Consider the following 14,973-nt stretch of genomic DNA (forward strand, 5'->3'; position numbering starts at 1 on the left):
GTAGCTGGGACTACAGGCATGCGCCACTATGCCCGGCTAATTTTTTTATATAGATTTTTAGTTGTCCATATAATGTCTTTCTATTTTTAGTAGAGACGGGGTCTCGCTCAGGCTGGTCTCGAACTCCTGACCTTGAGCAATCCACCCGCCTCGGCCTCCCAGAGTGCTAGGATTACTTCCATTCTTTCTTGAACTCATTCTAATCAGGCTTTCATCACACCACTCTACTGAAATAGTGCTTGTTAAAATCACCAAAAATGACCTCCACATGGCCAAGTCCAATGATCTTCATCTTACCTGGTTTCTCAGCAGTATTTGATACCTTGATCACTCTCTCCTTGAAACATTTTCTTCACTTGGCTTTCAGGACACCACACTCAGCTGTCCCTTTTCCCTGGCACCACTCCTTTTCACTCTCATCTTTACCTAACATTGGAGAGCCCCAGCGGTCAATCATCAAATCTCTTCTCTGTCATAACTCAACTCCTATGTGATCTCATCCAGTCTCACTGTTTTAAATACCATCTATATGTTGCAGATTCCCAAATGTGTATCTGTGGCCATAAATTCCCCTTGACTCCAGGCTGTTAGTATCCAACTGCCTTCTGGACACATAGCTATCTTAGAAGACATCTCAAACATAACATGTCTGAAGCCCAATTCTGATTTTACCCTTCCTACTCCCCACTCCTGCCCCAAATACTCTTTGTAGATTCTTCCCGATCTAAGTCAGGCCCCAAAACCCAAAAGGTATTTTGGAAGAAGAGATTCTATTTGCTAAGATGAGGAAGAATCTGCTTCTTTTTCCTGGCATTTATCACCACCTGACAGTTGTCATTTAACTACTGTTCTTCATGAGAACACAAACTCCATCAGGGCAGGTACTTTGTTTTGTTCAGTGCTGTGTCCCCAGTGCCTAGGAGTGCCTGGCCCATTGATTGGACAAATCAGAATGAATACTGCTCCCATAGCATTTATGTACAGCATTTTCTGTTTTTCTTGATTTCTACACCATTCTTTCCTGGCTCTCTTTTAAATGTCTCTTAAATTCCCTGAGAAGACCTGAATAGGTTGTTCCATTGCCAATGGGTAGAAAGCACCCCTGTTGGGTGAGCTCTCAAGCCACGTCACGTCATGGGCTTCCGGCCATAATTTATTATTGAATCCTCTGATCCCATCTTCTACTAGATCCCACTTTTGCCTGAATATTTCTATCATTTGCTTCAGTGATATCAGTGAGGGCGGGAGTTTTGTAGAAATGAATTTTATTTATTTAATTTGGAACTTTAAGAAATTTTATACAAAACTGCAGTGAAGATGAAGGCCACAGAAAATATTTTCAAACCGAAACACCCACCCGTCTGCTATGGTGGATACCGTCGAGTGAAAATATCCAGTGCTGCTGGCATCTGGTAGATGCAGTTCTCCAACCCGGCCTGGTGCCATCATTCCCTGGTGCCATCATTCCCTCGGCAGGTAAGAGACCCATTTTTCAGGCAACCTTGGTTTGCATCATTTCTCTTATTTTCTTTCAGTGCACCACAAGAGGGCAGTCTTTTGTCATATTCTACTTGAATTATGCCAATGGTGGGAAGAGATGCACTTCAAGAATTTAAATAGAAATTAGGGTATCATGCCAAAATTGTTCACCAAAGTTAACAAAACTCTAGATTTACACTTTTTTCCCAAATGTCATGGGACCAAAACACATCCTTGAAAGTCATCAGTCCAGCAATGATACAGAAAATAACCTTCCAGAAGTTTTTGTAGATCAGAAATAAAGTATTTTTTTGTGGAAGGTTGTTTTTCAGTATTGAAAGTACTATTTCCTTTCTCGAATTCACTCAGGATAGCAGATGTGGGGTGTGGATGTATTAGTTTATTTCTGCAAACATTAAAGTAGAAGATTTAGGTAAAGAAGAGACTTATTAGCTATTCCTTTCCAGGTATCTGTGTACTGTGTACAAAAAACAAAAGTTGAAGGAAGAGTAATACTCGTATTAGGCATATTAGTCATGTAGTGACTGAAACCAATATGTACCATAAACAAGCATTAGATCACTAACTACTAAACAAGTCCCTTAAGTCAGATAGATTCAGTCATTTCTTTCTCTGAGCAATTCCCTCTTGCCATAAACTACAGAGAGTTAATTAAAAGAAATAGATCACTGGAGAGTTGAATCCTACCTAGCCAGATTTTGACCTAAAAATTTAGCCCTACGAAGAGGAATTAAATTGTGTCTATGCCCTTAAAGAATATATTCCAGCATTTTTCTACACCTTTACCAATGTGGCCTCTTGAGCCCAAGCCAGATTTTGGTTACATGCCATGACAGCAATCATAAGAATCAGTTAGGTTTAATAATAAAAATACCCAAGAATGTATTAATACAATCTATTCCCTCTCCTATTCATTCCTTGTGGAAAAAGAAAAATCCAAATCTTAAAAACTAAAGTAAGCCAAGGAAGCCCGAAAAGATACCCAGATTTGACTACATGTTAGAAAGAAATCAAATCTGGTGAATTTTATTTTCTAGCTTTGATCTGGTTGTCAGTTGGGATGGACTTGCCCAAGTGATGGCCCACAGAGAGGCCAAATTTCTTGTTTTTCTGTTCATCCTGTACCTCTTTTTTCATTAAGAACCCTGCCTGGAAGTTTAGGTCAAAAAGGCTGCTTGGGGCAAAATACAGTGGTGTCTCATTCCAAATATTCTCCAGACGTTTCTTCCATCCTTCCAGGATCTGAATTCGGGCATCTGCTGGAGTGTGTCCAATGCTGTATGTCAGTTGAGGTTCTAAGACTTGGAAGCCACAGAAATGCAGAGTGCCACTCTAGGGATACACAAAGCACAGAGTGAAGCCACAGATCCAATCCTGTGCAGTTTGTACTGTAAACAGCAAAAGTCGGTCTGGGCTTCCCAGTAAGACACTCCAGTAAGGAAGCCTGGGGTTCCCTGGAGAACCAGTTCTTAGCTATATTCTCTCACCTTCTGCCCTCTCTACCTAGCTGTTACTTATTTTAGCCTATTCAGCTGTGCTCTTCTTTAAATAAATTAAACCTTGAAACTGTGCCAACCTGAATCCTCTGCCAAGAGTATGTGAAGGTTCTATTACTATTACATTGGGGAGAATTTCAGCTTCTTGGCAGCTGACTTGCCAAGGCATGGATATGGGCGTTTCTCCACCTGTCCATATAACTAGATGAGCTTGATGTGTGACTCTGACAGGCGGCCACCTCATTTGCTCTTCTCTCCAAGCCCCTTCCTTAAAAGAGATTTCTCCTGAGAGTCCAGTCTCTGCCAAAAAGCCCATCACAGCTGCAGTTTTGTGCATCTCTAAACTGGCTGGATTAAATAATTTCTTAAATTGTCTTAGGCGCTCATAGTCTGTGAGACTGTAGCAGCAACTTGGAGGACAGGAAGATTGGAGAGAGGAGATGTCAGCCATCTGGAGAGAACCGGGACCTGTGGCTATACAGAGGGTCAGCCGCACTAGTGCTTGGTTAGAGAGACTGGTGTGTGAACACGCGCACACGTGGGTGTATTCCATAAGCACAGGTGCCTGGGAAAGCAGGCAAGTTCCTAAAAGAAGCTCCCCATAGTTCTGAATCATTACTGTGCTTTCATCTTCACGCCTCAGATCTGTTTTCAGGGCTGTCTTGAGGTTTTGGACCCCATAAAAAGCTCAATTAATGAATTCCCCTGGAGGTTCATTGAAAATGAGGTACCTGAAGTGGCCAGAGAATGATATTCATGTCCCCATGGACACCCTGCAGAGAGTACATGGAGCCACTGCCACCAGTGGTGATGGAAAGCAATGTCTTTTTATTCTGCAAAAGAAAAGAAAAAAAACAACATCCCCTTGGTGACAAGAAGTTAATGAAACAGCCCCAGGGAAAAGAACCCACAAGTCTACCCTATTTGCTGCCTATATTACTTCATACCTTGGCTCCTCTGGGCTACACAGTGTGACTCTGCAGAAGTACCAGCCTAGGTGGTCCACAGACAGGTAGCCTGGGGCGGCCGAGGATTCCATGCTTCTGCATGGGGCCGGCCAGGGCAAGGCTGTTACACAGCCAGAATCAGCTACCCTGGTGATTAGTCCTTTTTATCTGTCTCCCCATGTGTCTAGGCCTGGAGTAGGCCAAGACCTTTAATCTAGAAGGTCTCAAAGTGCTTCCTGTGCGGTATTTGGGTCTCCAAAAAATGAAGACAGACTTTATTCTTATTATGGAAAATTCCCAACATACATAAAAGAGAAAATAATATAACAATGCCTCTGTCACCCAGCTTCACCTCTCAATATTTTGCCATTCTAGTTTTATCCAATGCTCAGACCCCCTTTTTTTCTGGAGTATTTTAAAACAAATCCCAAACGTCATGTCATTTCTTCTGTGAAAACTGTATCATACATCTCTCCCAAGGGACCTGGACCCTGAGCTTAGTATCTAACTGTGCTCAAAACTCTGCGTCAGGAAAGACTTTATCCACAAACCAGATGTTAGGAAACTCAAAGCCATTCACCTACCCGGAAAGGTCCCTTGTCATACATGGCAGCGTATGAGTATGCAAACTCTCCTACCAGCACGCGCTCAAACCAGCCTTTCAGAATGGCAGGGACTCCAAACCATTGCAGTGGGAACTGTGCGACAGAAGACATCAAAGAGGTCAGATCAGGGACACCCCCAGTGCAGACGGCAGCTCAGGGTGCTTAGCTACTGCTCACCGTGGGGGAACCTTTCCTCAGGCCGTTGCCATTTCTTCCGGAGAAGTTAGCACATTTAAGAAAAGAGAAAATTATTGTCCTTGGTCAACAAACTTGATGCTCCTTTTTCTGCCTAAAAATATACATACTGGGTGGGCCTGAATAAAGGCACATGCAAATAAGATTTGTTTGTATGAAACCACATTTGGCAGTGAAGTCTAAATAGCAAGAATTGCAGACAAGGTCTGCTTCAGTGTGTGATGTCCAAATCAACAGTTTCCCAAGAGCTTGCTTAATAGGTGTGGTATCAAAAAATACGACTGTCCCTTGTGGTCACAGATATAAAATCCTATCATTTAGAATAAACAAAACCACTCAAAAATGCAAACAATGTGCCTAAGGTTTATCAAGGAATTCCCATGAGAAAGTCTTGTTTGACCTCTTGTCCTGATAGAAGCAGAGTAAGAACTATGCCAGTGTTTCTTCTTCTCCTTCTTTTTTTTTTTTTTTTGAGACAGAGTCTCCCTCTGTTGCCCGGGCTAGAGTGAGTGCTGTGGCGTCAAGCTCACAGCAACCTCAAACTCCTGGGCTCAAGCGATCCTACTGCCTCAGCCTCCCGAGTAGCTGGGACTCCAGGCATGTGCCACCATGCCCAGCTAATTTTTTCTATGTATTTTTAGTTGTCCAGCTAATTTCCTTCTATTTTTAGTAGAGACAGGGGTCTCGTTCTTGCTCAGGCTGGTCTCGAACTCCTGAGCTCAAACGATCCACCCGCCTCGGCCTCCCAGAGTGCTAGGATTACAGGAGTGAGCCACTGAGCCCGGCCCCAGTATTCCTTCTTATAGTTGATTCATGATTTAAAAGATGTGACAAGTGGAATGTGTCCAGAGGAAGAAAACTAGAGGAAGGAATTTGTAAGACTTAATAGCTTTCTCCAATATTTGAAAGACATGAATATACCTGCACCTACAGAACAGGCAATTAGTAGGCTGGATGCAGAGGCTCATGCCTGTAATCCTAGCACTTTGGGATTGCTTGAGGCCAGGAGTTCGAGACCAGCCTAAGCAACATAGCAAGACCTCGTGTCTACAAAAAATAAAAAAGTTAACCAGGCATGGTGGTGCAAAGCTGTAGTCCCAGCTACTTGGGAGGCTGAGGCAGGAAGACTGCTTGAACCCAGGAGTTTGAAGTTGCAGTGAGCTATGATGATGCCACTACACTCCAGCCCTGGTGACAGAGCAAGACCCTGTCTTAAAAAAAAAAAAGGCATCCTTTGGGGCACTGGCTAATGGCATGTGACTTTACTTCATAGCAACAGGTCTGACAATAGAATAAAGGACTTTAAGGATTGGATGCTTTGCAGCTGATTGAATAATTGCAAAAACCACAGCTTGTACCACTCCCTTGTGGAGTTTCCAGTGTCATATACACACCATGTTCAATATCAAAAGGCTGGTTGGAATTGGTAAAAGCAAAATCATTGAGTATAGTCTGGCATTTACCAGAAAGATAACTAACAAGATGCCCACACAATTCCAGTATTGTCTGCTAAACAGTAGGCAGCTTTCCCAGAAAAGAAAGGCCATGGTTTGCTGCCAGAACACATTTAACAGGGTTTCAAAGCCCCCTTCAAGGCTTGGTGCGGTGGCTCATACCTGTAATCCTAGCACGGTCCAAGGGAGGCCAAGATGGGAGGATCCCTTGAGGCCAGGAATTTGAGACTAGGCTGAGCAACGTACTGAGACCCTGTCTCTACAAAAAAATATAAAAATTAGCTAGGTGTGGTAGTGCACACCTGTAGTCCCAGCTACTCGGGATGCTGAGACAGGAGGATGGCTTGAGCCTGGGAGTCTGAGGCTGCAGTGAGCTAATGATTAACGCCACCACATGATAGCCCAGGCAACAGAACAAGACCCTGTCTCACAAAAACCAAAAAACAAAGCGCCCTTCAGCAGAAAAATCAATGTCTCATGCATCACTCCACAAACTGGGATTCTTATGGAGAAAAGGGGAGAAGTGTAAATTTTGAAAGTCAGTTCATCGGGATTCACTAATTGGAGGGAAGATTAGGCAAATGGGGGAAAACAAGCTCAAGGCTTATATATCATCTTTGCAGTTACATGCATATTTGTAAAGAGTAATACAGCCAGATTCACGATATCCGTAAAGCTGTGTAATTCTGCACCTTTGAAGTAATCACCCTTATTTACAAAGAATAAAGTGGGTGACTGTTCTAAGATCCCATATCTAATTAGGTGACAGGTCTAGGACAATAAGAACTCCAGTGTCCCTGATACCCCTTCTGATGCCCTAGCATACCTGAAATATCACAAGGTCTGCAGCTTCCAGCTTCTTTTGTTCGGCCACAATATCCGGGCTCAGACGGCCTTCTTTATAAGCTAGAACAGACTCCACAGGGTACTGAAAGTTCTCAGGGTCCTTCAGTTTACCTGCAGAGAGGGAAAAAAGAGGCTGAGGTCACAGGGGCCAAGCCTGGGCCAGAGAACCCACAGGCAAGGAGATCCACAAAGAACTAATTAAAGGGAGGAGGTAGGGATCCCACCTGTGATGTCCTTTTTGGAAATGATGGGATTGAAGTTCATGGCATAGAGGTCCGACATGGCCACCTCCCATCCTTTCTTCTTCAAAGCCTCTACAGCAGCGTCCTTCATAGCATGGTTGAAGGATGTCCTCTCTGAGTGAGCCAGTACGATCAGTGCTTTCCTGGCTAGTGAGACACACACAAGACATGTGGAGAAAACCCATTACCAGCCAGCAAAGCTTCAGCCACAGGGGAGCTACAGGAACGGAAGGGGCCGCTTCCTTAGACATTTGTTATTGCAGTCCATCGCCTGCCACCAGAAATATATTTTCTTCTTAGAAGTACCAATGATTAAAGGATTTAAGTCAGTGGCTGATTGAATAAATGGTGTTGGCATATTTAATTAGCCATCTGCACAAAACTAAAATGATTCTCCCGGAAAACTATTCCAGGTTGAGCATCTCACATCTGAAAATTCAAAATCTGAAATGCTCCAAATTTGAAATTTTTTAAGTGTCGACATGACACGCAAAGGAAATGCTCACTGGAGCATTTCAGATTGCAGATTCTCAGATCTGGGATGCTCAACTTGTAAGATTAATATAAATATTCCAAAATCCGAAAAAATCTGAAACCCAAAACACTTCTGTTCCCAACTGTTTCAGATAAGGGATATTCAACCTGTCTAGCTATTAGAAGTCAGTATATCCAACCCATGGAGAAGCACGGATTAAAAAAAGAAAAAAAAAGGAAGTCAGTATAGTGGTATTTGCCGGTAGTGACTAGAAGGGCACAAAAGGGACTTCTGGGATGCTGGCAACATTCTCTTTCTTGATCTGGGTGAATACACAAATTTTCAGTTTGTGAAAACCCACCTAGAACTTGTGCCCTTTTCAGTGTGTCTATTGTATTCACCAAAGAGTTTTTGTTTTTAATTACCCAATAAACCACATATAGCAATAATTTCCAGGCAGATTAAAGATCTAAATTCTTTTAATGAAAAGAATTAGAAGAGGAGGAAAGGTAGAATTTGTGTAACCTCAGAGTAGAGAATACTTTTTAAGAAAGACTGCAGATTCAGAAAGCATGAAGGAAAAAGCTTGACAGACAGCCACATAAAGACAAAAAAAAAATTTGTTTAGCAAAAGGCACCATAAACAAAGTCGAAAGACAATGCAATAGGAGAACTCTGTACCTCTTATCACCAAGAGTTAAAATCCCAAAGAATGCCCACAAATAATTAGGAAAAGACAGACAATGTAATAGAAAAGTGGGTCAAGGGTCTGAACAGACTGTTCACAGAGAGGAAATGGAAATAACAACAAACAAATGAAAAGATGCTCGGCCTGGACTGTCAGGAAAAGCAAATTAAAATGCGCTATTTACTCATGAGACTGGCAAAACATTTAAGATAAATAACCTTGAGGGCTATTAAGATTGTAGGAAAACTGGCACATTACTGAGGGGAATATGAATGGCCTCAACCTTTGGGGAAAGTAATCAGGCTGAGTCTCTTAAAATTTTAAAGACATACAAATCTTTGATCTTGCTCTCCAATTTGGGTGAATCTGTTCTACGGACTAAAAGCTTTAGGATATAGGAGCAAGGATGTGTACTGCACCATTCTTTTCATTGGCAAAAATCCAACATAACCTGATTGCCTATTTATGGGGAACACTTGAATAAATTATAGCTACACCCATACTACAGGAAATTATGCTGTTAACAAGAATGAGTTAACTATATAGAGTGATCCAGACAGATATCTGTGATATATTGTTAACTGAGTGTGAAGCCATTTTTATTTAAAAGAAAGGAGAGGCCGAGCGCGGTGGCTCACGCCTATAATCCTAGCACTCTGGGAGGCCGAGGCAGGAGGATCACTTGAGGTCAAGAGTTCAAGACCAGCCTGAGCAAGAGCGAGACACTGTCTCTACTAAAAATAGAAAGAAATGATCTGGACAGCTAAAAATATATATAGAAAAAATTAGCCAGGCATGGTGGCGCATGCCTGTAGTCCCAGCTACTTGGAAGGCTGAGGCAGAAGGCTTGCTTGAGCCCAGGAGTTTGAGGTTGCTGTGAGCTCGACGCCACAGCACTCTATCCCAGGCAACAGAGCAAGACTCTGTTTCAAAAAAAAAAAAGAAAAAGAAAAAAGGAGAAAGATGAGAGACAGAGAAGGAAAGAGGGAAGGAAGAAAAAGAAACTACATATTTATGTATGCAGATGTGCAGTATATTGGTATGGGAAAAAATATATGGAATGATCACATTTAACTATTAATAGTTTTCTTCATTACGTAGGAAATGACAAACGGATAGAGGCAGAATAAAAGGTTAACTTTTTCTTTGACCTTTTTTTTTTTTTTTTTGAGACAGTCTTGCTCTGTTGGCCAGGCTAGAGTGCAGTGTCATCATGATAGCTCACTGCAACCTCAAACTCCTGGGCTAAAGTAATCTTCCTGCCTCACCCTCCTGAGTAGCTGGTACTACAGGTGCACACCACCGCACCCAGCTAATTTTTTTTTTTTTTTTTTGTAGACATGGCGTTTGAGACAGTTTGAGACAGGCTGGTCTCAAACTCCTGGGCCCAAGCAATCGTCCCACCTTGCCCTCCCAAATTGCTAGTATTACAGGCATGAGCCACTGCACCTGGCCTGGTGCAGTGGCTCTTTTGTATTAATAAAATTGTTAGAACAAGCATGCTTTATGTTAGCAAAAACAGCATTTAACGGGTACCTACTCAGTGTGGAAGCACTGCTCTGGGAGCTTTACATTCTTTTTCCTTTGTCACAACAACCCCCTGATGTTTTGAATGGTTCCCTTCCAGAATTCAGGTGTTGCCAATGTGATAGTATTAACAGATGGAGCCTTTAAGAAGTGATTAGGCCATGAGGGCTCCTCCCTCCTCCATGTGTTTAATGCCCTCATGGAAGAGGCACTTGGCCCCTTCGCCTTTCTTCTGCCTTCACCTTCCACCACGAGAGGAAACAGAGTTTCTCCCCTCCAGAAGATGTAGCTCTTACCAGACAACCAAACCTGCCAGCGCTTTGATCTTGGACTTCCCTGCCTCCAGAAATGTGAGAAATAAGTTTCTCTGTATTATAAATTACCCAGTCCCAGGTATTGTTATAGTAGCACAAAATGGACTAAGACACAATCCTATGGGGTCAATACAATTAGTATCCCCATGTTACAGATAAGAAAACTGAGGCACAGAAAAGTTCAGCAAGTTGTCCAAGTTTGCATAGTCAGTGAGTGGTGAAGCTGGAATAGTTTTAAAATATTAATATTTTGGATGGCCTGGGGAAGGGAAAAGGAATTCCTGAGACTGCCTCAACAAATTCCTACCCTTTTCTGATCATATGGATTTAACACAATTGAGAGAAATGTGATGTGAGCATATTAAGCTCTGACGTGCATTTTGTTAAAATTTACCTTCAAGGCCGGGCGCGGTGGCTCACGCCTGTAATCCTAGCACTCTGGGAGCCGAGGTGGGCGGATCGTTTGAGCTCAGGAGTTCGAGACCAGCCTGAGCAAGAGCGAGACCCCATCTCTACTAAAAATAGAAAGAAATTATATGGACAGCTAAAAATATATATAGAAAAAATTAGCCGGGCATGGTGGTGCATGCCTGTAGTCCCAGCTACTCGGGAGGCTGAGACAGGAGGATCCCTTGAGTTCAGGAGTTTGAGGTTGCTGTGAGCTAGGCTGACGCCACGGCACTCACTCTAGCCTGGGCAACAGAGTGAGACTCTGTCTCAAAAAAAAAAAAAAAAAAAATTTACCTTCAAGGCTGGAATGCATTTTCTTTGTGATTTACCTTGGCATTAGTCTTATCAATGTTTACTTAATGCTGCTTTGACAGTTTTTAGTCTGTTGACTTCTCATCAATATTTATAAGCATTTCCTAAGTAGTGAGACAACAAAGGCACATCACAGAAAATTAGCAAGTCTAGGATATCCATCTCTTGCTCTTTGAAGCTCACCATCTAATAGCTATAGGCATGCCCCGACCTTAAAAATGCTAAAATAAGGCCAGCGCAGTGGCTCAGGCCTGTAATCCTAGCACTCTGGGAGGCCAAGGCGGGCAGATCGTTTGAGCTCAGGAGTTGGAGACCAGCCTGAGCAAGAGCAAGACCCCGTCTCTACTAAGAAAAGAGGAAGAAATTAGCTGGACAACTAAAAATATATATAGAAAAAATTAGCCGGGCATGGTGGCGCATGCCTGTAGTCCCAGCTACTCGGGAGGCTGAGGCAGAAGGATCGCTTGAGCTCAGGAGTTTGAGGTTGCTGTGAGCTAGGCTGACACCACAGCACTCTAGCCTGGGCAACAGAGTGAGACTCTGTCTCAAAAAAAAAAAAGTTAAAATAAGGCAAGACACAAACGAGTATATTTGCAACAAATCTAACCAACAAAAGTGTAGTACCTAAAATAGATTCCTAAAAACAACTCAATGGAAAAATGATCAAAGGTTCTGAATAGGCAATTAACAGAACATTCATTTACAATGAAAAGAATATGCGTGCTTATTTGTCAGAGGGAAAGGGTAAATCAGGAGAAGACTTACTATCCAAAAGTAATAATCTTGTGTCACTAGTTTCCACATCATTTTTCACGGACAAAATTAAGTTTTCTGAACTTGGAGGGTTCATTTCCTGTTCCTGCCACTTAACTAGCTAAGCAACGTGACCTGGTGACCTGGGAGGAGTTAGACTTTCTGAGAATTTACCCTGAGAGGCAATAAGACACACACACAGAGAACCTCTTCAGGGTACAATGGCATTAGCTTGATAGGACAGGTTGGGGACAATATTCTACAGAGGAGAACTGGTAGCTTCAGGGCTGGCTGCTCAGGAAGCCCTTCTGAGGAGCTGCCATTCGAGCTGAGTCTTGAAAGACAAATGGGCTGATTCTCAGTACCCCCAGTTTAGCAAGCATTTCTGCTTGTCACGCATGTCATTAGATGGCTATATGTAATTGAAGCGAATACAGCTAACATAGCTCGGCACAACTTTGTTACTGTGTCTCTCTCTGTGCACTGGTTCACTGTCATATCTCAGTCCCTGTGAACTATGCCCCCAGTTTATCACTTCTCTGTGTCCCTGGAAGCCCTTGTTCTTTCCACATCATCCTGTCTTTTCATTTCCATCCAAGTCCACACCAGCCAACTATTCTTTCTCCCCCTGAAATGCTAACATTCTCGCTAACCAATCCTCCTGGCTTTTCCACAACTGTTTCCTGGGTACCTCCCATGTGCCAAGCACTGTTCCAGGCACTTGGGATACATTAGTGTACAAAATAGACACAAACCTTCGTGAAGCCTAAATTCTGGTGGACAAAATCTCTGGACTGTCCCCTGAGAGCTGAGCTCTGTCCTCATCTATTGCTCCAACATTCCTACTATTCTCTACCTTCAACCTCAGGCCAATCTGAAACCAAGAGCTCTTACTAACCTTTAAACTGTCAAACTGCGTGGTTTTACTGATGACCAACACAGGAGAACTTAATGACCAAAATGATAAAACTAACAGAGAAAGAAAGGGATTGGGGTTCACCGTTTTAATGTGGAGTAGATCTAGATACATGTCACAGTACAAGATTTATTACCCACATGATCTTTTTGGCAGGGAGAATAAGCAATCAAGGAAAACCAACTAGGAAAGTAATGAGGGCAAGTCCTCCTAGCAGTTTCCTGAATTGTGCTTTGGCCGCCTGCTGTCACCTGAATCCTCAAGGGAACATGTGTGCCAGCCAAACACACCTGTGGGCTGTAAACAAATGCCCGGGATGCTTGGGTTAATCTCAAGGTTTGGTTAGCTGGGTAAGACTAAAACTAGTTATACAAGACCCAAATCTTCCCATTTTCCCTCCTTACTACCTCCCTTTTTTGTGTTTAAGCTACACAGAAATACAGAACATTCTGTAGGATTGCAAAGTCAGAAAATAGTTCTTGCCCTAGTATTGGGGAAGGGGTGCTTGTGCCTCCGGGCAGCTGAAGAATGAAGTAGAGGAAAATGGCAGCTAGCATGCAAACGGGAAACTTCATCAGCCGTCAAAATCCCTTCCCTGCTGTCTCTGCCAGCACCTCCGGGTGGGCTTCCAATCCCCAGTGCAGTCCTCTTCTCAGAGATTCTGACAATTATAGTTTGTCAACTGCAAGAGCAGTGTCTTCCTCCACTCACCTTTAGTAAGATGAGATTCTGTGTGTGCACCTGTGTTTTCAGAGGCAGAACTAGGTTCAGAGGTTAGGAAATCACAAAAAGGAAGTGTTCTGCCATCCTTCCTCCCCCTAAGTCCTAGTGCTGTCCAGTCTCAGAGCGAGGCCCTCTGGGCTCTGGAAAGAGCTCAGCTGGTCATTTATGCATCAGATAGAGTTGGGGAGGCCTCCAGGTTCCCCAGGTGGATGGTAGATGGGAAGGCGGTCACTGAAATGGACTTAACATCAGGTCGATTTGCCTAATCCAAGGGCCACAATGGAAAACGTCTCCTGGGCCAGGCAGTCTGCACTGCCGTCTGTTCTGACAGGAGCTTCCTCAGCTGCAGCCCACAAATCTCCAGATCTTCCGGTTTTCCTCCAGAAGCCAGGAATCCACATTTTTAAGTGAAATCACCTATTGATATTTTAAATGCTAGCAACTTATGTCAAAATGTTTAAATACAGGGCGAGGTGGCTCTCGCGCCTGTAATCCTAGCACTTGGGAGGCCGAGGTGGGCGGATCGTTGGAGCTCAGGAGTTCGAGACCAGCCTGAGCAAGAGCAAGATTCTGTCTCTACTAAAAAAATATAAAGAAATTATCTGGACAACTAAAAATATATAGAAAAAATTAGCCAGGCATGGTGGCACATGCCTGTAGTCCCAGCTACCCAGGAGGCTGAGGCAGGAGGATCACTTGAGCCCAAGACTTTGAGGTTGCTGTGAGCTGGGCTGACGCCACGGCACTCTAGCCCGGGCAACAGAGTGAGACTCTGTCTCAAAATAAACAAATAAATAAATAAAATAAAATAAAATAAATACTATCAGGCCAAAAGAGGTATGGACAGTGGGTCAGATTTAGATTTCCATGATCAGTTTCAGACCCCTATTTTGGAGGGACTTTCTGCTTCCAAGATCAAGTCTCTCCTAAACGACCGCCAGAGTTTGTGAGGGTGGGCTGGGGTGGGGGAGGTTCCGAGGCTCCAGGGTACAAACAGAAGCTCCCCCTATCCTGGAGTCTGGTCCAGGCCCCTCCTAGGACCCTAATCTCTTCACTTTTTCGGCTTTGAGTCAAGGGAAAAAACTCAGGGCCAAGCCCCTACTGCCTCTGCCAGAGGAGCCACGGCTGGGGAACCCCAAGTGACTCGTCCTCCGCTGCACTCACCAGCCATGGCTCTGACGCAGTCCGGGGCGCTGATTGGCTGGGCTGGTGGTTGCCGGGGCGACCCTGGCGGGGGCAGCGTACTATGCTGTGCTGTGCGGCGTAGGCTGCAACCCCGGAGGAGTCCCGAGTGCTGCTCGCGGCGCACCCGCTCCTTTATACTCTACTTGGCCCTGCCCACTGGAGTGGCAGCCAGCAAGGGCGGGGCGCGCCGCCTGGACCCTGGGGCGCCGGGCTGAGGACGCCAAGGCTGCAGTTACTGGAAGCGAGTCTGGAGGAGAGAGACTCCCCACCCCCTCATCCCCCCACCCCCGCCTTCCCCCAAGACGCGCGCTTGCCCCCTCCGCCCCGTCTCCCCTCCCCCCCTGA

The 14,973-nt window shown here is 44.1% G+C and overlaps 1 protein-coding gene across 1 annotated transcript; it reads right to left on the reverse strand.

Moving 5' to 3' along the window:
* Window positions 1–1,456: 1,456 nt before the first annotated feature.
* NQO1 (NAD(P)H quinone dehydrogenase 1) lies at window positions 1,457–14,728 on the reverse strand. The gene is made up of 6 exons (XM_069456704.1): window positions 14,608–14,728; window positions 7,268–7,432; window positions 7,024–7,154; window positions 4,528–4,641; window positions 3,728–3,829; window positions 1,457–2,832 (listed from the first exon to the last, which is right to left on the reverse strand). The coding sequence occupies exons 1-6, from the start codon at window positions 14,612–14,614 to the stop codon at window positions 2,527–2,529; spliced, it is 825 nt and encodes a 274-aa protein (XP_069312805.1). The 5' UTR covers window positions 14,615–14,728; the 3' UTR covers window positions 1,457–2,526.
* Between the last annotated feature and the right edge of the window lie 245 nt (window positions 14,729–14,973).

This window comes from Eulemur rufifrons, chromosome 23 (assembly GCF_041146395.1).
Source record: "Eulemur rufifrons isolate Redbay chromosome 23, OSU_ERuf_1, whole genome shotgun sequence".
Lineage (NCBI taxonomy): Eukaryota > Metazoa > Chordata > Mammalia > Primates > Lemuridae > Eulemur > Eulemur rufifrons.

Bases quoted from the DNA above. Each gene is read 5' to 3' on its own strand.
- NQO1 (XM_069456704.1), bottom strand. The intron at 7,155-7,267 runs GTGGGATCCCTA...CCCTCTCTGCAG, and splicing joins TTCCAAAAAGGACATCACAG to GTAAACTGAAGGACCCTGAG. The intron at 2,833-3,727 runs GTACCTCATTTT...GTGTATCCCTAG, and splicing joins TCATTCTCTGGCCACTTCAG to AGTGGCACTCTGCATTTCTG.